This window comes from Squalius cephalus, assembly GCF_949319135.1.
Source record: "Squalius cephalus genome assembly, chromosome: 21".
Lineage (NCBI taxonomy): Eukaryota > Metazoa > Chordata > Actinopteri > Cypriniformes > Leuciscidae > Squalius > Squalius cephalus.
In genome coordinates this window covers 26171197-26192768 of record NC_137142.1, presented here as the reverse complement: position 1 = coordinate 26192768, position 21572 = coordinate 26171197, and the positions used below count along the sequence as shown (strand labels likewise).

Below are 21572 nucleotides of genomic sequence, written 5' to 3'. Positions count from 1 at the left end.
TGTCTGCATCCTAAGTCAAGTTGTCATTTGTAGAATTTAAACCTACCTTGTATTTTATGCTTCATTATCTCATTATGCATTTATCTAATTTATAGACAGCTGACGGGTAACAATGATAGGTTTTCATAATTTGGAGCATAATGTTTGTGCTGATGTCAAACATCAAACAGCACATGTAACAGAAACCAGGTTGTTTCTGATCTTGTTTCTTTTCTACACCAGTTGAAATTGCGTTTCACATTCTAGTTTGAATGATACGGTTTGATGTTACTTGGACTGGCTTTCAGGAATACTGACACAGTTCTTTGTCAGTCACTCCCTCCACTGACCACTTCCTTGTTAGGCAGAAAACTGGCCACTTGCTCACTGACCCAGTTCAGGAATGAGAAGTAGTAGTCTGCTGCCTTAAGGCAACATTCACACACACCAACTTGCACACACACACACACACACACACACACAAGAGTAAGTCTACAAAAGAGTCCTTGTTTTGAATCCTTGTTGTGGATCCACGCCATGTTCACACCAGTATTCACTCTAATATGAGCAGAGACTCGAGTTTTCTGATTATTGTTGTATAACTATTTATAGTGGTGCTTACTCAGACTAGCATAATCAAATTAGTGTAGTTTGTTTGGAAATTATAAATGTAATGTGATTCCACACACAACCCATGTCATCAGCTCTGTGCAGGACTGTACCACAGACAACCATTGCAGGGGTGAATTAAGTGATTAATACTGACTAGAGAAACATCTTTGCTTCATTTGTAGAGACTTGTGGAGGATTCAGTTGCAGTCGGCAGCCCTCGCTGGGTTTCACAGTGGGCCAGTTTAGCTGCTAATCAAACACGAACAGACCCAGAGGGATCTGGAGCCGAACCACCACCTTTTGTCCATCAAGAACGAGGTAATTTACTGAATTGTATAAATCCAATATAAAAAAATACTGCTAAATTAAAAAATCTATTATATCGCCCAATAACGTGTATGGTATCAATCATTTAAATTGTGTAATGCACACCTAGCCGTGGATTATCCCTTACATGTTCTATAATGTATATGTTCACTACTGTTCAAAAGTTCAAGGTCAATAAGAATTTTTCCAATGTTTTGAAATGTCTCATGTTCACCAAGGTTGCACTTATTTGATCAATAAGACTGTTAAAACAGTAATATTGTGGATTATTATTACAATTTAAAAATAACTTTAAATAAAAATAAAATAAAACTGAATTTTAAGGAGCCATTTCTCCAGTCTTAAGTGTCACATGATCATTTAGAAATCATTCTAATATGCTGATTTGCTCAAAAGCATTCGTGTTATCAGTGTTAAAAACAGCTGTGCTGCTTAATATTTTTTGGGAAACCATGATTAATTTTTTCAGTATTTATTGATAAATTGATAAAAACTAAAATAACAGGATTTTTTTATATATATTTTGTAACATTACATACTTTGTAACATACGTCTTTACTGTCAATTTTGATCAATTTAATGCATCCTTGCTGAATAAAAAATATTACGGACCCCTAACTTTTGAACAGTAGTGGATATGTTTGAAGTGCTATAATATGTATTTTCTTTTTCCCACTTCAGATGGCGATGCTTTTGAGGCTGGCATCTCTATCAAGAGCACCGGTTCCACCACTTCCAGCCAAGCTGAGCGCAAAAGAAGGACTCTTCCGCAGCTTCCAACTGAGGAGAAGATCAAGCGTTCTGAGATCGGTGAGAAGCAGGACACAGAACCCCAGGAAAAAGAAAGCCACAGTGACCATAAAGGTGATGGCGAGTGCCTCAAAACTCCGAACAACAAGAACATTGAGTCTAGCCAATCCAAGAGCATCCAGCAGGACGGGAAGGCTGGAAAACAGTCTTCTGCGCGCCCCCTGGGAAGTGGAGAGAGGAGAACGCCAGAGGAGAGTCGCAGGAGGCGTTCTGAGGACAAGAGTAAAGGAAGTGACAGCGAGAGGTCTGGGAAAGCGCTGGTGAGGCAGGGTAGTTTTACCATTGAGAAGCCCAGCGGTAACGTCCCCATAGAACTGATTCCTCACATCAACCGACAGAACGGCGGGAGGGAGCGAAGCGACTCGATGGGCAGCATGGACACGGCAACTCTTCTCAAAGACACTGAAGCTGTCATGGCATTCCTTGAGGCTAAACTCCGGGATGAGAAGAAGTTGGACCCCGCAGCCTGCCCTTTATCCCCAGAGTCTGACATCGACACGGCCAGCACGGTTAGCCAGGCGGCAGCCGAGGCCGATCGTAAGGCGGTTCAGAAGCGACGGTCCCTCAGCAGCCTTTATAGAGAGAAGAGCAATGTGAGCGCCACGTCAAAAACCACGACCAGCGCGAGAGAGCGCCTGGAGAGGAAGACCAAGACCAAGACCACAGAAAGCCGCTCAGATTCTCGCCGTTCAGTACAGACAGCCTCCCGTGGCCGCCAACCATCCCAAGATCTCACGGATGACGACCAGACGTCCTCGCTAGCCATCTCAGACATCCTTTCCTCGGACCAGGAGATGTATTCCAGCCGCTCACTCACCAAAGGTTACTTCACCTCCACCGATGACCTCTTGCAGTCCAAGCTTGATATCAGCAAATCCGCAAGGTCCGCAAAGCCCAGCAAGACGGTGCAAACTAGCGCCGCGGCCCTTGTGAAACAGGCTGGTCTTCCGCAGCCCCGTCCCACGCGGGCATCTCTGTTGCGCAGGGCTCGGCTTGGAGACACGTCGGACACAGACCTAGCGGATGCAGACAGGGTTTCAGTGGCATCTGAGGTGTCCACCACTAGTTCCACTTCTAAACCACCATCGGGAAGAAAGGCGCAGTCACGCATTGACATGCTAGCGCAGCCTCGACGCACCAGACTCGGCTCGTTCTCAGCACGGAGCGATTCGGAGGCCACGGTCGGTCGGACCGCAGCACCACGTGTGTCGGCAGAGACGGCGCTTCGTCTGGGGCTGAGAAGCACAAATCAACAAGCAGCGGACGGCAAGCTAACTGCACGCATGAGGGCTAATAGTGTCTCCAAGCTAACGGACCCCAAGCCAAAGACAGTACCTGTCAACAGCACCCCATCAGGTGAGAAGGAATGTAATAGTAGAATGAGTCGTAGCTCTGCATGATTGGAAATGCTACAAAAACCTTTGCTAATTGTTAGTTGTTCCTGCTAGCAGAAGCCAGTTGAAGTAAGGTAATTTTTTGGGTGCCATATCTTCTTTTCATTTCAGATAAGTACTGAGTATGCAGTAGCGATGGAAGTCCGACAACTGACTACTCAGTTAGTGAGGCTGACTAGTTTAGAGATCCAGATTTTTTTTTTTTTATATTTGTTTGTTTTTAGCAGCAGGGCTTTAATTAGCATGTTTATAGCATGCTGCGTGATTTTTATTTAGTCAAATTAAAAATAGTTCCTAAAAAACAGTAATAGCAAAAGCCCCTTAACACCAAAGACTATAACCATAATGATAACTATAAGTGTAAAGTTTTAATAATATTTCTAAATTTAAAGGCCCCCTGTGGTAAAAATCCAGCTTTTAATGTTGTTTATATGTCTATGTGGTGTTTTTGATATAATTTAAGACAAACCATGTCCAAAAGTCGGCACCATTGTTGAGTATTTTCTAGTGTGAGTGGAGGCGGGGCTAATTTGCATAATCATTGGACCGCATATCCTAAATGAGGCAAGGGTGTAGAGTTACATTCAAGCTATTTTAAGGCATGAATAATTTTTTTTCAAGGAAAAAACGCTTAAATATGTCATTCAAATATCAAATATGAGTTTTAAGGAATACAATTATTGACTACAGGTGGACTTTAAGAGAATAGCAAATTCTACAACACAACAGACACAGATGATAAAATAAAAACATTAACAGCCAATGAGAATCCATCTGAAAATTAGCTTGAGTATTTAAAAGGAGCAGAATCGGTATATTGTAAGAAAGGGTCGGAGATAAGATCAATAACATCCATTTTGTAAATAGATAGGGTGAATTTACATTTCATGCATAAAGTCATTAAAATGACGGTTGTATGATGAATCTTCTACAGCCTATTAAAAACTGCAGTTGCTTAAAATGAGATGTTTAGCATTCAGCAGAATTTAGCAGTGCAGTTTTGATGTTTTATGTGGATTGAATCGGTATCATTAGTAATGTATGTCTGTAATTGTCTGTCTCTGCATGCTTGTGATATTTATAAAGATCCCATTTTACACAGAAACTCAACTTGAGCCTGAAAGTGTTCTCGCAGAGGAGGAGCCCATGGGTACTGTACCATCTCTGGGCTGTGTGTGTGTGTGTTGGGTTTTCATACAATGAAAATAGTAACTGAATCTCAGCATGCTTTTAAATGCCATTCTAGTCAATGCGTCATCTCTTTTTTTATATTTTTTTAAATGTTTTTTTATCAAACTCAGCAGTGATGAAAAGGAGCTCAGCTCATTTGCTTTCCCTTTAAATAAACATTTAGAGAGATATACATTTAGATCTAATATTCAAGCGCTTAAGAGTATATTTGTAGATTCAGTGCTCTGAGGAAACTTTGAGAAATTAATGAATTATGTTAATAATAATAATTATGACTTCTTAGATCGATGTTTGTCCTTTACTGCCACACAGTCAAAATCAGAGGAAAGTTGTCTCTTATGCTGATGCAAGCACTGAGCAATAAGAAATGAGGGTCAGCGGATGTTAAACACATTCCCCCTGGTGGCACAAAGTAAAACAACATGACAGCAAACAGCTTCACATGTGCAAAGAAAACATTCATCACAGTTCATGAAGGACACTCGCAATACCAGTCCAGATCTTTAACCACTAAAACATCAACTCAAATGTCTTTTTCATCACTTGCTAGTGTCATATTTTAGAGATAGTTGGTCAGAAAAGCTTTTCTGTTCGCTTTTAACAAGTTTGATATCTGCTGGGGTAACTGCAATATTAAGCTTCTTTTGTGCTTAGTGGTTTGTTTTAAACTCTTTATACATCATTTTGTTAAATACAACTATCTTTGCTCCATCCCCATTTGAAACAAGGTTTTAATGGGAATCATTATAGTGTATAATAAAGTACAAAATACAAACTTTCAAGATTGTTTTACAATAATAATTGAATATAATTATAACGGAATGTTTTAGTTGCCATGTTAATAAACCTTGAGCCAGTGGGGAAGAAGATCATTGCATCGTGTGATAGTGATGCAAGATGTTTGGAGACTGTGTTTGTAATACTGACAAAAATACTGATACATTAACTGTTTTTGAGGCCTTTTTGAAATGTGCACACTTCTAACCAACCCCCAATTCATATAGTACTTTATTGCTTACTATTAATTGTATTTCTGCAAACATTTCAGTCAGACCTCTCTCTCCTTTCAGCCAATAACCGGTGGAGACGGCTGCCTCCTGAATATGCCTCTACCTCTGAGGATGAGTTTGGCTCCAACCGGAACTCTCCCAAACACGTTCGCCTGCGGCCGGGCACCACCCTTCGCACCAGCAGGCTGGGCGTTCCCGCTCCGGTCACGACCAGCCCCGGGGGTCTCCTCCTCAAGAACAGGATGAAAGAACAGGAGGAGTACATACGAGACTGGACGGCACACAGCGAGGAGATCGCCAGGTACTTATCAACTCTCTTTTAGTCTAAAAAAGTGTTTTTCTTAAATGCCCCACTGTTACTTGACAGAAAATTGATGTTATGCTTTCTCCAGTCTGTGTAGCGCTAGAGTAGGGTCCATACAGTGCTTAATTTGAGCCAGTTTTTAAACGATCCGGCATTAACAAGTGCATTACATGGTGATAGTGTGATTCTCTATCCAATCCTTAGGAAAAATAAGTTAACTTAATATCGCCATTTTCCATATTCACAAGTAAAGCTGATGGTGTTTCTGATCAAAAGAGATCCCGAAGATGGAACTGCTAATACTAAATGATGTTTCAATAAACAAAGTTTGGGAGGAGCACGTTCAAATAATCAATCTAATCAATTCGTCATCAACAGTTACCACGTCTATCCTATCAGCATGAGAGGAAGCCTGTATATACACTTATATATATATATACACCTACATTCCTCGACAGTCTTCAGCGTCCCTCCACCACCCCGACTCCTCACTCTTGGCTTGTTTTACCACAGTCAGGGATACGGGGGGAGTACTCTGGGTTCGGGCCAAATACCGAGCCTGCAGCCCTATCCTCGGACTGCACACCAAATACGCATACCATTTATTCTATCTGACGTGTGAACTCGTGAATCAGGATAGCGGGAGACAGGAGTTAGATCAGTCAGAATCAGAAATCAATGTCAGAGGTGAGAGAGAATATCACTGATCAGCTAAATAATATTTGGTCTCAATGTAGCTATATGTAGTCAGGACCGTGCTCTTATAGTTGTGCCATCACTGTCGAGTGACGTCATTGTATGTTCAGTTGTATGGTCAGTGTCGGTCACAGCGCCTTGTAACAGCGGCAATTATTCATTTACAAATTAAGCACAGGGTCCAGGTGTCCGTTCTTCATACCTCGTTTAATACATCTGAGATGATTTGACAGATGCCAGATCTTCTAATTGTGATAATTGATCATAATTGATCACGATTTCTTCAAACCTTCTCTTGGCTGGAGTCAAGACAGCAATGTAATGACATCATATAATAAAAAAAGGAAATGACATAAAATGACAAAAATTCTAATAGATAAATTAAATGTCTAAATGTTTTTCACACGATTCCCACTTATTTCTATTTTTCACGATTTCTAGTATTTGTAGATTGTAGTATTTGCAGGCTTTACACTTCTTTCGATGTCAAGAGTAGCCTATTGTAATGAGCAATTCATTTAATTTTACATGTGAAGCAAATAAAGCTTCTTAAAGGTAAATAACATATTTCTAATGGCACTTTTTGCGTTGCATAATTCTTTTTTAAGTTATCTACATGTCATGTACTGCATCAAGCCACCCGTATAATGCTGTCACCATTCAAATTAATGCACAGTTCATACTAACTGTAATGTGTGTAAGCCTCCAATAATATTATGAGATAATTATTCCCTCATGAATAAATCTCTCACTGAGTAAAAGTGCCTCTATTATAGACTACACAACATTATAATTATTATTATCATGTATATAAAAACCTATTTCCATTTATGTTTTTAATTATTAATTTCCCTGGTTCAATAGGGTGCTCTTGTAAGAAAGCAGCAATGGCTGGGACTGACTTTCACTTTTTTAGTTCAGTGTTTGAAATTTCTTTACTGTAGAATTTTTTTTTAAATCTGTGTGGAAAATGAATGGGTAATATACACCGAGAACCAAGGCCGCTTAAAAAGTGGGCAGTCACCGTTGTGTTACATGCGGGCACATAGTCTGTTATCTCAGGAGATATCCTCATATAGCATTAGTCACAGCTGGAACTGCAACAAGAGAGACTGTCTTCAAATCCACTGCTGCAGGGCACACAGTATTATAACCTGATCACATGCTCTCTCTCTCTCTCTCTCTCTCTCTGAGAGACTGTTTGCTGTCAGCCATTGTTAATTTGAGTTAACAAAATAAAGCAAGTAGTATAATTCAGCTGATCATATGATCTCAGCATGAGGTGTCCCACTTTATGTTAAACAGCTTTTTATTAGGCTAGTAATATGACTGGGGTCTTTATTAAAAAAAATTCAAAAGCACTATTCATACTGTTCTATGTGTAAAATTAGTTTCTATGTGTTGATGCTGTGTGAATTTGACATTTTTGCATCTTTAACAATCCATAAACTGTATGCCTCATGAGCTGTTCATGTAGCAATACTGCCACCTTATGGTTATTCTAAAACCTCTTTCAATACCATAAGAATTATCAAAACGTAAATGTGTGAGTCTATCCTTGATGTGTTTAGCATGTTATATTACACTACCATTCAAAAGTTTTGGGTCTTATGATTTTTTTAATGTTTTTTATTTTAAAAAAATGAAAAAAAATGTCATCTCATTCTCACCAAGGCTGCATTTATTTAACCCCTTAAGTGTCACCGGCCCACCGGTGGGCCCAAAATCATTACATATTTAAAACAGTAATATCCTATAACAAACATAAACTAATCTTGACAAACTATATATCATTTGAAAGCTTACAAACTCTAGTTTTCATATTTGGTGAATGATTTTCAAAATAAATTACAGAGGAGCTGTAATTTATCAATTTGCAACAAAAATATTTTCATATTCCTAAGGCGTGTTCAGACCTTTATTTTGAAATAGCAATGAACATGAAAAATCATGAAAGAATGGTTGAAACCTCAGTTTGTTTTCATGCCAAGAGGTCAAAAGGTATCATCCATTCAATTATTTTAGAAAAAAAGATATTAAAATGTTTTTAATAACACATATGGAAATGGAGGCGCCCTTATATGGGCAGTAATGGAGTCTGGTTGTCACCTAGTGAAAATGTTTGGTACTGCGCCCAAACAAAATCTCACTGAAAGCTCATTTTTTGAGATATCAACCTAAAATTTGAAACACAACTTACTCAGATTTTTGGCTTTGATTTTCTAGCAGTTTTAGAGTCGGCCAGGTTTTAAAAATATATATTTTATATAAAATATGAATAATTAATTTTTTTACATTGTACATTTTCATACACTCAAACTTCTATAACTTTTTTTTTGTTTCACTTGCTTAATTTATTTCACTTCAACAAAAATCTGCCAAATGTCTTCTTTAAAACAAGACCAATTTTATGTCTATACTCCAAAGCATTCTTTAATTACAACCATTTAAAGTCGAAATGTGCATTTTCATGTATATTTAAAAAAAGGGGGGTGACACTTAAAGGGTTAAGCTAAAATACAGTAAAAACAGTAAAATTGTGAAATATTATTACAATTTAAAATAGTAAATTAATATATATTAAATAAATGTAATTTATCCTTGTAATAACAAAGCTGAATTTATAGCATCATTACTCCAGTCTTCAGTATCACATGATCCTTCAGAAATCATTCTAACATGCGGATTTTCTGCTTCAAGAAATGAAAGAATTTATCATTAATGTTGAAAACAGTTGTGCTGCTTAATATTTTTGTAGAAACTGTGACGAATGGATGATAGAAAGTTTTTTGACATTATAAATGTCAGAATTTATGTTTAGAACAGCATTTATTAATATTAATGATAAATGTCTTTACTGTCACTTTTGATCAATTTAATGCATCCTTGCTAGGGTTGGGTACCGAAACCCGGTTCCAATAGGGAACCGGTTCCGACGTAAACGGTAGTAACCAGACCGAATAAGAACGAAACTTTAGGTGCCTGATTTCGGTGCCTGACGTTTTTTTCCGCCCCCTATAAAACATCTCGCGGCACGAATGATCCAATAATAAAACATCTCCAGTTAACCAGCAAAGCATTCATTTAGTTCGTTTGTTAAATAAGAGACGATCTAGCGCTGAAATGTGTTTTTTTAAATCAAGTGATCAAAGTGCTCGTTGCCGCTGCGATCAGTGGCTCGGTGTTTTCTCGTGGCTCGCGCACACCGCACTTCACTCGGACGCGCGCTTCAATACGTTGCGGAGATCGATCTATTTATGAGGCGCCGTCTATATGATTATGTGCGCGGAGAGTTTGTGTGTGTGTGCTCGCGTCTCAGATGAGTATGTGCGCGGAGAGTTTGTGTGAGTGTGTGTGTGTGTGTATGTGCTCGCGTCTCAGATGAGTATGTGCGCGGAGAGTTCCGCGCGTCTAGTGTGTGTAGAGTTTGCGTGTGTGTGCGTGAGCGACTTTAGAAGTTGTGCATTTCATATATATTATTTTGAGCATTCAGCAGTATACATGTATGTGTGACTACCTAGTATACGTGTATGCAAGGGTTTCATATGTGCGTGAATGAAGTTTGATTTAAGCCCTAGATGGCGCCTCATAACCTATCTATTCGTTCTGGTGAAATCTCAAAATATAATGGACACAAAGTGTCCCTGCTTGATATACAACCACTGATGAGCATAATCGGTTTAAAAAAAAAAAAAAAAAAAAAAAAAAAACTACAAATGCGGATTATAGAACCCAAAACCTCTGACACGCTTGACAAGTTCAAGTTCAGCTGCCAGTGTTCCTCTTCGGGTAAGTCTAGTATTTTAATGCCAACTGCAAATCTTGCATATCAAGTATGAAGTATATCAATATCAAGTATATTTATATGAGGCTATACTGTGTGTGTTAAATATTTCTGCTCAGTGTCAGATATTTCTCTGTTCTGTAAAAGTCATAATATGAGAAGACAAAATTTTGATCTTAACTCAAGTGTTTTGTGCTACATCAGTAGCCTTTTAAAGGGCACAATTTTTCATTTAATCAGAAAATCTTTTTCAGAAAATCACACACACACACACACACACACACACACACACACACACACACACACACACAGAGAGGTATTATTTTTTTGATAAAGTGTGTGCAGTTTAGTTTTCTTAAGTACCGTTTCAAGAACCGTTTAAGCACCGGAACCGTTTGAAAAATACCGAGTAGGTACTGGTATCGGATAAAACCCAACCGATACCCAACCCTAATCCTTGCTCAATAAAAGAATACATTTTTTTTTTTAAATTGTAATGACCCCAAACTTTTGAACGGTAGCATGTCATGTTAATAATAATTATACTTTTATAAACGCTGCATGTGATGCATGTCATTCATACAGCGCATTCATTTGGAATGGGATTTTATATGCATGAATTGAGTAGGGCCTACCTAATGTGAGTTTGTACGTGTCATTTGCATGATGTTGTCTGTATTTGTGCACCCCTAGTTTCTAGACACCCATCTGAAAGTTTACAGGTTATTTCCCTGTGTGCGCAGGATCAGTCAGGACCTCGCCAAGGACCTGGCTATCCTGGCACGGGAGATCCATGACGTGGCAGGCGAAATCGACTCGGTCAGTTCCTCCGGCACCGCACCCAGCACCACCGTCAGCACGGCCGCCACCACACCGGGCTCCGCCATCGACACCAGGGAGGAGGTACAACTCGCTGCAGATTCAAGAGGTTTATTCGTTTGCCAAGGTGCTCGTTCTTAATAAGTCTGTCGTTATTTCTCCGTGTCTTCAGCTGGTAGAGAGAGTTTTTGACGAAAGTCTAAACTTCAGGAAGATTCCCCCTGTAGTTCCCACCAAAGCCTCAGAGATCAATGGCAAACCAGTGGAGCTTCGTCCCCGGGCCCCGGACAGCCTGGACCCTCAGGCGGCCCTGCGCAGACGTACCTGGAACCGGGATGAGGTGAGACCGGTATGAATAACCCTCTTAACTTAAATACTACCTAATCTTGAATATGTTTGATGAAAGATTCAGCACTCTTCTGGGTGTGCGTTTGTGGCTCCACTTGAGGACGTCTTGTTCAGTTTAACCTGGTGTGTACTGAGTGGTGACATGAAAACCAATATGATGTCATTAAGATTAATTACCTCTGTGTTTTATCGGCTGGATGTTGTTTGTTTGGTAACGTATTGATTGACAAGGTCCTGCTGGTTCTTTTGTAGGCGGTGCTAGACAGTTTATTGCTGACGTCGGTTTCCCAACTGTCTTCCAAAATCCGACAGTCTGTAGATAAAACTGCCGGCAAAATCAGGTCAGTCATGGAATGAAATGTGTACAGTGTTGCTCATCAAACCAAATTACATAAAGGGTCATTCTGTAATTGCTGAAAATGTTACAGAAATCAAACTTAGCAATCCTACATTAAACCTGCCATACTAATGTTTTTGTTTTGTTTTTGTTGAAAAATCACGACAACTCTGAATAGTTTTAGCATGTTATTAAAATATGGCAATGTTAATGTCTATTTAGATTTGTTATGACTATTTAAAAGTTCTCATCAGCAGAGGCCAATCAGCTTGTGCCACAATGATGTGATAGCCTGCAGATTGCATGTAAAGTTTTATTACCCTGTGCCTTATAGAGTTTCATGACCAAACTATGTGTGTTTGTGTGAGTGTGTGTTTACCTGTTGTGATATTTTTTGAATGTTCTCTTATTCACTATTTTAAAGGATATTGTTCAAAGACAAGGACAGGAAGTGGGATGATATTGAGAGTAAACTCTGTTTGGACAATGAAGTTCCGCTTCCCAAAACTACAAACAAGGTAAGTTCATTCATGCTGAATGTCTTCCAGTAATTGATGTTGATCTGTACTTTTTCTAATTATTCTTTGTGCCATTTAGGACATTTCATCTATACTAACAGAGCTGAAGAGGGTAGAAAAACAGCTTCAAGGTAAGACTTACACTTAGCTTCTTCTTACATGTCTACACTACATTCAACAGCTACACAATGGAACTAAACTTACCTTGCCTTAGTCATCTAAGAAGTGCTGTATTATTATTTGATATATATTTAAATCAGTCAACTCATGATGAACAAAGTACACAAACATTCACACTTTGTGATGTATTTGTCTATCCCTGCAGTTATAAATGTCATGGTGGACCCTGATGGAACCCTTGACGCTCTGACCAGCCTCGGCCTGACCAGTCCTACCACCCCCAAACCCAGAACCAGCCCTGGCTCTCAGAGCCTATGGGGACCCCTGCCCAGTAACGGAGCCCCCCAACCACCACCAAAAACAACCATAACCAACCCCAGCCAAGAGAAACCCAGTATGGGACTCAACTTAAACCGCACACACCCCACAGGAGAGGAGAGTGCCATCGCTAGCAAATAATCTTTTAGTAAACTGGACTAACTACATACTGTAGCTTGTTCCTGAATGGATCTTTTGTGTACGTATAATGTAATTATTCCTATGTGCCCTTCTACAGGATTCTGTATGAGGCGTGTTTGTCGTTTTACCCTGTAGTGTATTAGTTTAGGATCACACCCGTGTATCTGGACTGACTGCTTGGCTCGGCTAAGCGAAACCGCACCAAAACACACACAGCTGCATGTGACAGGAAGCAAGTGGCCATCCAAGCCCTTTGAACTGCCAGACGTATCCCCCGTGAACGGACTAAAGCAACTCCAGTGCCTGTCTGCTCTCCTCTGAGCTCACCTTTCTGTGTTCTGCACAGTGCAACTACCCAGTTTACCAAACTGAATACAGCAAACTATGCGCAAACTCAGTCATTTCTATTTCAAATTTGTCTATTTAGATAACTGGAATTTTGTGCATTCAAGCTATTCTAAATTAGCTTAATAATAATGTTCTTGGGGTTTTTTTTAATGCAAAGACTTTGTATCATTGGAGGCTGAAATATCCACTGAAATTATTTGCATAATTTTGTAGTATTCGAAACATAAAGAGGGAACTTGCAGACGAATGCATGGCATGCACTAATGGACTGGTAAACTGCGCCCTGGCTAAATGGTTTTTTCTCCGTTTTGCTCCTGAATCAGCCTTATGACTGTAAGCGCGTGTGTACTAACATTCTGCATAGACGGACATCTATGATACTTGCTAGCCTTCTTTTCATGATAATGTTCCATGTCTCTGTGTGCGTTTACTGTTTACCCGTTTCTTTCCTTCTGCTGCTTGTCTGTATTTTTAGGAGGATGTTGGAGTAAACCTGAACCACGTACCCGGCCTTTCTTTAGGAGCCCCGTAGGAAGAGTTTTTCTGGCATATAGTGTAACTGTAGACCTAGACAATAGGGCAGATAGGTACCAGACAGAATACATCCAGTGGGCTTTTTTTGTGTTTTATACATGTATAATGTCACTAAGTGCCCAGTATTCTCAGCTAGCTTTCTCTTTTGGTTTATAAGGATGAAAAGACTTGATTCATTGTGCTACGGTTTCATTTTGCACATCAAAGGAGTAATGTGAAATGGAATGATTCAGAGCACAAAAAGGATTATGACACCACTACATCTCACTGTACTCACTACAAGATGCCTTTACAGTGGGACGCCCCTCTGACAGAAAACAACCTGTGTGAGTCCGCCGCTGTATGAGAGGGTGGAACGGCAGATAAAGTGCTTGGTACATAGATTTTCCCAGTGTGGTTTACACATTGTGTATCATATCAGTGTTTTTTTTTGTTTTGTTTTTGTTGTTTTTTCAACTTTTTAATGTATGGTTTATTTATTTTTGTTTCTTTAAATTCATTTCATTGTTATGGCACTTTTTTTCTTTTTACATAATTTTGCATATTCTCAGTAAAGGGGGGAACAGCATATTAAATAAACATTTTTGTTTAATTCTGAAGCAGAGTGGTGTTTTCGGTTTAAATAATTTAGGGAAAAAAAAAAAAAGATTTCAAAATACAATCAAGTTATACTGATCTGGAAATGTGAACTCCAAAAGGTTAAAATAGACAATGTAATTGCCATTATATACAGCATTATATATATATATACATTTATATATAATGATATATAAAATATATATCATCCTTTACTGTACATAATGGAAACATTATTTAAGTCCATGCGGTACAGTGCATTAAGTTAATGCTGAACCTGCTGGTCTTTTGAGGGTTTTTTGAATGAAATCTATGGATCCAGAGCCAAACTTTTCCAGGACTTTGCTTGTTCTCTCTTGTACTGCTCCAGCTCCTGAGAAAAGAGACAAGAAAAAAGATGCTTATTGCTGTGCAATGTGGTCTCTGACTTATTAAATACATGCGTGTGCCTGATATTTCATCAGTCAGATTGAACCAATTTAAATTGGGCTTTAACTGAAGTGCATTACATCTAGATCAGTGTTGTTAACAAATAAAACAAACTGTTTTCACTATAGAAATAAATCTGAAATAACAAATATTTGATGAAAAACTAAAATGAGACATTTTCCCTTGGCAACTAAATGAAATAAAAGCAAACATTTCTAGAAATTTTATGTGCTTTTTATGTGCATATATATATATTTACTTATTTATTTTTATTTTTACAAAAGCTAAAAACTGAAAATTCAAAAAAGGTTTTTCAAAATATGAATAAATATAAAATTAATAACACTGATCTGGATATTTTTTGTCATATTTTAACATACTCTAAACTTAACATGAAGCATGTTTACAATGATAAATACTACAAAAAAAATTGTATAAAGATTATATATATCCATTTGTTGTAGTTCATAAAAACATGTTTTATTCTATAAGTTTATGGTATGAAATAAGTGTCACTTATATTGGCTGATTGCAATCACTTGGTAGTCAGCAATAACAGTCTAAATCAGAGCAGGTGAGAGGCTACTGAAGGGCATGAGGTGCAGGGTAACGTTCAATCATATACAGCACTCTAAAGTAAAGCAGGGCATGTATCATTCTGGAGGATCGGTTGATGGTAGGGATAATAAACACACAGGACTAGAGGTTACTAGAAGACAAATATCTGAATGCTGTGGTGATCTTACAGTGGCAGTAAACATGTGTCTTGTACCTGGTCTTTCTGGGCTCTGATTGAGTCTATAAGGGTCTCACTGTACTGGGGGTCTTTGGCAGGATCTTTCAGCTCTTTGCGTTCTTTGGTGTTCTGAAAAACAAAAATGATCGGGGTCAGACAGACATTTGATATTAGAGTGTCTGTGTGTGGGGGGCGGGGGATATTTGATATACAATTTCAAAAAGTACCTCAGGTGGGAAAACCTTTTCAAAAACTTTCTTCCAAAGGTCTAAGGGGTTTTTGGCATGTAGGCTCCCAATATCAATCTCAGGGGAAACAGGGGGACCTAGAGGATGAATAAATCAATGCAAATGAGAACTTTACTTTTTAAATTTTAATTTTAATTCATAAGTAAAACTGCATATTTAAAGTGAGCAAGTGGTTTTTGCATATTCATAGAAGCTCGTATACTAAACGAGGCAAGGGTGTAGAGTTACATTCAAGCTGTTTTAAGGCATGGATAATTTTTTTTTTCAAAAAAAAAAAACATGTAATTTTAGTGATCAAAGATGAGTTTAAGGGATAAAATTATTGACTACAGGGGGGACTTGAAGATTTAATCTTTAAAAAATTTCACCATTTTAATATGATGTTATAAAAACTGCATAACATGTATACATGTATAGAATTAAAAAATATTGCTTAATATAGTTTTAGTTGAAATATACATAGAGTTCAAAAGTTTGGGATCAATTTAAAAAAAAGAAACTAATCTTTTATTCGGCAAGGACATGTTTAAAGGTTGTCTAAGCGATCCCGGGAGATGTTTCTTCTTGTTGACATTCGAATTATTGTCAAACAAAACGGAGGCTGGCTAGACCCTCCCTCCTCATCCCGTCTCCTCCCTCCTCCCCTCCCTTCCGGCATAAAGGAAAGTCAAAATAGTCACTACAAAGTTAAGTTTTACTGATACTTCATTCAATGTGTAATGTCGCCAAGTTAGATAAATGCTTTTATATATTGCAGAACAGAATGCAGAAAAAGAGAAACATTATCTTAAAATCGTTTTGCCACCTGAGGTTATAAATAGCTCATAGAAACATACATGTTGTATTCACCAAAGTTAACGCTGACTGCATAAATCTAGCTAATTACATCCTTGTGTTGGTTTGGCGAACATGAACGTCAGTTTAGAAAGAAAAGTGGATTTACCTGTTCTGCAAAAACAGAGCAACTGAATGTCGGATAGTAGCTAATCCCTTCTGCCGGCGGAGGTCTCGCCACATTTCAAAGGTTTTTCCGATGTAAATTCGGGACTTCGCGCGTTCCTTATCCTTGTCCCTCTTGCAAGTTGTTCTGTTCATCGGAACGTCGTCTCTTTGGTCGTGTGTCGGCCATAATTCAAACTTCCCTCTCTCCTCCACACACACCCACCTCATGTGCACGCGCACTAACCCCGCAAACGCGCAAACCCCACCCTCCAACACTTCTTGTCGGTTATTGGCTGGAGCTCTGTTTGTTATGTTTCGTGGTGCGGGTGAGCACAGTTTGTTTTTGTTGCCGTTTGTGGAGCCTGTGGTGTCTACAGAGACCGCGTTTTTTTACAGTGTGTTCAGGGGACAGGCAGCTAGCGGATAGTGAGGAGATGTTTGCTGTATGTGACAAAAAATGTTTTGGCCTGACATCGCTTAGACAACCTTTAATTGATGAAATGTGTCAATGGAAACATTTATAAAAATTCTATTTCAAAATGAAATAGTTCTTTTTAACCATCTATTTATCAAAGAATCTTTAAAATGTATCGACAAAAGCAGCAACATTGATAATAATAAGAAATGTCAGCTTAACAGGAATAAAATACATTTGAAAATATATTTAAATAGAAAATGGTTATTTTAAATTGTAAAAATATTTCACAATATTACTTTTTTATTATTATTATTATTATTTTGATCAAGTGAGTATAAAAGACTTTTCAAAAACATTAAAAAATCTTGCTGACCCCAAACTTCTGAACGGAAGTGTGTATTAAATATGCTGATTTAAGATGCATAAAAGCTTGTTTGACTTCAACCAAAACAACAGTAAAATGCATATCTTACCAATCTGACTGAGGGAGTCTGATCCTGCTGGAACAGCCAGAGGTTTGCTGGGGTCTGTAGAGATTGACTTTCTAACAGAATGGAAGATCATTTCTTTTTTATAAAAAACAACTGAACTTCATGAATGAAGAATATCTCAATTTTAAAGTGCATGAGAATAATGAAAGCTTCATACGGTCTTTCAGTTCCAAATGCCAGCTGATTAACAAAACTCCTGCTCTTAGACATCGTGGCTTCTGACTTGCTGCTGGTGAACTATGAAGAGACAGAGAGCATTCAGATACAACGCAGACCATAGACAAACAGAAAAGCTGAACAGTTGACTAAGTTAAAGCTGGGTTATGCCACACAAGGGTAATGTCAGTTCAGAGATCTTTTTTTTCTAAAGCTGCACATTTCTTAAAGTTACATTGCATTAACATCCTCAAACTGTGATAAATTCTGAAATACTTTGACAAAATTCTTAGTTCAGCCTTACGATTAATGACGCTCCATAGAAGTGGGCTAAGAAGCGAAGAGTCTTACAAATCACCTTCCTCTTCTCTGAATCAAAGTCCTAGAAGGAGACAGGAGTTCATCATGAATGAGACTGATGAATATAACATAAATTTATATAATATAATATATATCTAAATTTTTTGTTTACTGGATAACCTTAAGACATTTTCCTCAATATTTACTAAAAATGAGTTCAAAAATCCAGCTTTGAAGTGTTAAAGGTGCAGTTAGCAATTTCTGAGAAACACTGTTGAAAGTGGATTGGACCTAGCCTGGCTCCGCCCTCCTGCGTACTTCCACTCAATTTTATTTCCCTTCAGTACTACGTCTGGGATTGTGGTGTATTCTTTGGTTTTCTCCGGCCAAATTTTTGGCGGCCCAATCAGCGAACAGAGGGAGTGGCTGAGAACGATGACGTTGATGACGTGCGTTAGTTTGAGTTGTAGGGTTACGTCACGACCAAAGGTTAGCGATTGGTTATAGCAGATCCAGAGTGACTCTGGGCACATCCAATAGTTTTAAACTTCAACAGAATACCCGCCTACAAGGAAGTTAACGCTTGTCAATGGAGAGAGGCCAGACTCTCTGTACAAATGAAATGTACGAGAGTCTGGTAGAACCAGGCTAGATTGGACCTAGCACCACAACACACTTGTGGCCAATCAGCAGTAGGAGACACTAATGATAGTGGAGGAAAGTGAGTGAGCAAGACGAGATTTGGCTGAGAGAGACATTACAAAAGAGAAAAGCTCAGAGGAATATCAGTGTAAAAAGAAGGGTTATGATCAGGCAAGAACTTTAGGACCAGCATTAATAAGCTTTCTAGCGCTGGAGAGACCTAAGATGAAGGCCTGAAAACGGATGCCGAGGTTGTGTTGTTTCTGCTCCATACGTGAGTAACATTGGTTTTGCTATGTTTCACAGACCCGAGATATGCTGTTGATGCAATGTTAGCTATAGTACCAGCTAACAGGATAGTTTTGAGTGTCATGGAGCTGGAGTGCTGCTGGTGTCTAGTTTCGTGTCGCCAGACCTTCAGACTAACGGCAGAAGGTCTGGACTCCATAGCATCTTTCATTGGCCAAGGAATGCCCAGAGGCCGTCTGACATGTAAAGCAACCAATCACAGTTCGCTTTGTTCCACGTCATGTTTAGGGGCGTGAAAATGTAACGTTTATGTCCCTACAATACTCATTTAAATAATTCCCACACAAGGCATACGCAAAAGTATGAGGCCTTACGATAGTGTGTTGTTGCCATGTCCAACAACACACAATTTTCAGCTTCTCGTTTACACCCGAGAAGCTGAAACTTATCGTAAGGGGCAGGACATTTCTGAAACACCCTTGAAGTGGTCGACCAATCACTACACACTGGTCCAGCCAACCAATTAGAGCCACTGCTCTTTTCGCAAGGAGGGGCTTCATAGAAACCGGAATTAAACAGATTGACTGTTACTGACAGACTGGGAAGGAGGTGCTGCAACAATGCAAAATATGTGAGAAATAATGTTTTTTGAACATTCAAACATGGAAACCTATTCTAGTAGACTTTGTAAAAGGGCATAATATGGCCTCTTTAAAAACAGTTAGCAGCATTCAGTGTATACTATGCAGAAACCAAGTACTCTATTCTGAATCTGAACATTCTAATGCAGTGAAGTTTTACCTGAAAGATGTCAAACTTGCTGCCAATTATGAGAAGCGGAACAGGAAAAGGGCTGATGAGCTCTCGGTCCTGTTGAAGAGAGACCGTTTCATGTAATATACACTGCAACATAAATGCAAACACTCGATTTAGAGCAACTGAGTGATCCTCTCTACCGGATAGTCCTTGTGGAGGATTCGTGGGACTCGTTGTTTGCCTGATCTGGATTCTCCTGTCTTCTGGAGTACGGCACACACTTTTTCCACCTGACTTCGAGCTGATCCGAGCAGCCTTTCCATGGTCTCCCACAGAGCATTAGGTTTAGACAGATCCAGAACAAGTACTGCAGATAAAGAACTGAAAAAAATAATTGTACCTCATGTTTGCAACCACATTTAAAATTTATTTCAAATCACAGGAACATACTGGAACTTAAAATGCTCTCTCAGATTACCATCCTGAATGAATGTACAGTGTCTGTGAGTCTAACCTAACATTGTCAGCCGTGATGGGAATCTGAACGAGGTCCGATAAGGAGATTCCCCCTCCCAATTCCCACAGATGTGCGATGTCTTTAGGCTGCAGAGAAGGAGAAAATAGACAATTATCTAGCCAAATGGAAAATCAGTTCCTATAAAGAACTAAAGACTGCACTGAAGCTCGTACCGTATTATGCCCTCTTGCTCGTCTACCAAAAGTGTACTCCAGCGCAAGAGTAGGTTTAGCTGCCTCATCTCTGGTTTAAAGGGAAAAACACAAATCTGAGGAGACATGAAGACTCTTAAAAACTTCAAATGTACAACATGACACCTCGCACTTACCTGTCAAGAAACCGTAGTAATATCGTTGTTTTGCCCTGAAATATAAGGTCAAATGTTTTGTATTTGTGTGTTGTTGTTTTCTGACAATAGAGGCTAAAATATTTTAAAATATTTTATCCTTAAATTATTAACATGACAAAAACTTAGGTTTACTTGATTATCCATACACATTTCTTTTAATCATGTTAAAATGTAAGTATTAAATATGATGCAATGTGTTTTTAATAATTGTTTTGCATTGCACTACAAAACACAATGAACACTGCAGAGGTTTGATCATAAAACCAAGCATCATCTTGGTAAGACATTATATCAAGTGATATAGAGTGACAACTGATATTTATGCATTTCATGTAATTGATTTACATTGATTTACATTACAAGCTTTCAGAAATGCATCCATAAATATATATATATTCATTTAAATATCAGCAACAGCAAATTGAATATTTTTCCTCAGTTTGAGGCTCTGGTTAAAACTGAGTTGTTGTTTTTTTCATCCTTGAGTGTGAGTTACATATTCCTCACTATATCATGCAACTGTATATGAGCCATAAAAGCCTGATGCATAAAATATTTTTTTACAACTTTTGTTTAGATTTTTATTCAAGTTTTTGTGTAAAGTTTCAATAAACTGTTCCAATTAAAATATATATATATTGACTATTATTTTATATGTCAAGCGTTACAGGGTTATTTTTTTTAACCTGTATTTCGTTAGCTGCACGTTACCTCCTCAAGACCATAAACAGTAGTGCTATATTGTAGGCATACCCCTGCTTTACTCCCCATGAAGAAGACTGTTCTCTGTGTGAGGAAGTGTGCGTCCTCTTCAGCATCCTCTTCATCAGTCCTGTTCTCCCTGCTGCGTACTTCCGCTGCAGCAACATCCCATAATGTGTCCGAACTACGAGACAAAATCATCTGAATAGTAGCATATGCATATTTAGCTCCAATCTTCCTCGTTTGGGTAGCTAGTAAGCTAGTAAACTTAAACGAGTAAAATAATGTATGTAAATAGCTCAACAGGCAACTTACTTTATTTTAGGCATTATCACAAGTTTTGTTTTTAAAATTCTCTACATCAAATAAGCGAGTTTAGATAATAGTCCTGTACTGGTGCCTCAGTGTTTTGTCGACTAAAAAAGAGGCGCTTGATTACCGTTGCGAGGGGTAACGTCACCGTTTGATGAC

At 38.5% G+C, this 21572-nt stretch overlaps 2 protein-coding genes across 9 annotated transcripts in view; one reads left to right on the top strand and one right to left on the bottom strand.

The window, feature by feature from the left end:
- Nucleotides 1-14218, top strand: part of cep170aa (centrosomal protein 170Aa) — a 44988-nt gene extending 30770 nt beyond the window's left edge. Inside the window, exons 11-20 of one of the 7 annotated variants that reach the window (XM_079856314.1) lie at nucleotides 774-909; nucleotides 1600-3084; nucleotides 4225-4272; nucleotides 5384-5624; nucleotides 10851-11010; nucleotides 11099-11266; nucleotides 11527-11615; nucleotides 12036-12129; nucleotides 12209-12260; nucleotides 12455-14218. In XM_079856314.1, coding sequence (XP_079712440.1) covers nucleotides 774-909; nucleotides 1600-3084; nucleotides 4225-4272; nucleotides 5384-5624; nucleotides 10851-11010; nucleotides 11099-11266; nucleotides 11527-11615; nucleotides 12036-12129; nucleotides 12209-12260; nucleotides 12455-12708 — 2727 coding nt within the window. In that variant the 3' untranslated portion in view covers nucleotides 12709-14218. Of the gene's footprint in view, nucleotides 1-773; nucleotides 910-1599; nucleotides 3085-4224; nucleotides 4273-5383; nucleotides 5625-10829; nucleotides 11011-11098; nucleotides 11276-11526; nucleotides 11616-12035; nucleotides 12130-12208; nucleotides 12261-12454 lie in introns of all 7 variants that reach the window. The other 6 variants (XM_079856313.1, XM_079856312.1, XM_079856311.1 and 3 more) reach the window with 6 other exon arrangements.
- A 100-nt stretch (nucleotides 14219-14318) lies between these two features.
- Nucleotides 14319-21551, bottom strand: dync2li1 (dynein, cytoplasmic 2, light intermediate chain 1). 2 transcript variants are annotated; one of them, XM_079856318.1, is made up of 13 exons: nucleotides 21417-21551; nucleotides 21153-21285; nucleotides 20379-20413; nucleotides 20224-20293; nucleotides 20048-20136; nucleotides 19734-19914; nucleotides 19579-19647; nucleotides 17891-17968; nucleotides 17588-17667; nucleotides 17413-17483; nucleotides 15559-15656; nucleotides 15368-15460; nucleotides 14319-14539 (listed from the first exon to the last, which is right to left on the bottom strand). In XM_079856318.1, exons 1-13 carry the CDS (start codon nucleotides 21428-21430, stop codon nucleotides 14477-14479), a joined length of 1074 nt encoding a protein of 357 aa, XP_079712444.1. In that variant the 5' UTR covers nucleotides 21431-21551; the 3' UTR covers nucleotides 14319-14476. The 2 variants fall into 2 exon arrangements, with proteins under 2 accessions (XP_079712444.1, XP_079712445.1); XM_079856319.1 differs by lacking the exon at nucleotides 14319-14539 and adding an exon at nucleotides 15194-15226.
- Nucleotides 21552-21572: the final 21 nt, after the last annotated feature.

What these genes read in the sequence shown, in the direction of transcription:
- dync2li1 (XM_079856318.1), bottom strand. An exon ending in GCAAGTTTGACATCTTTCAG is followed by an intron (nt 17,969 to 19,578) that starts GTAAAACTTCAC and finishes GTCTCCTTCTAG; the next exon opens with GACTTTGATTCAGAGAAGAG. An exon ending in TCAGAGCCCAGAAAGACCAG is followed by an intron (nt 14,540 to 15,367) that starts GTACAAGACACA and finishes CTCTTTTCTCAG; the next exon opens with GAGCTGGAGCAGTACAAGAG.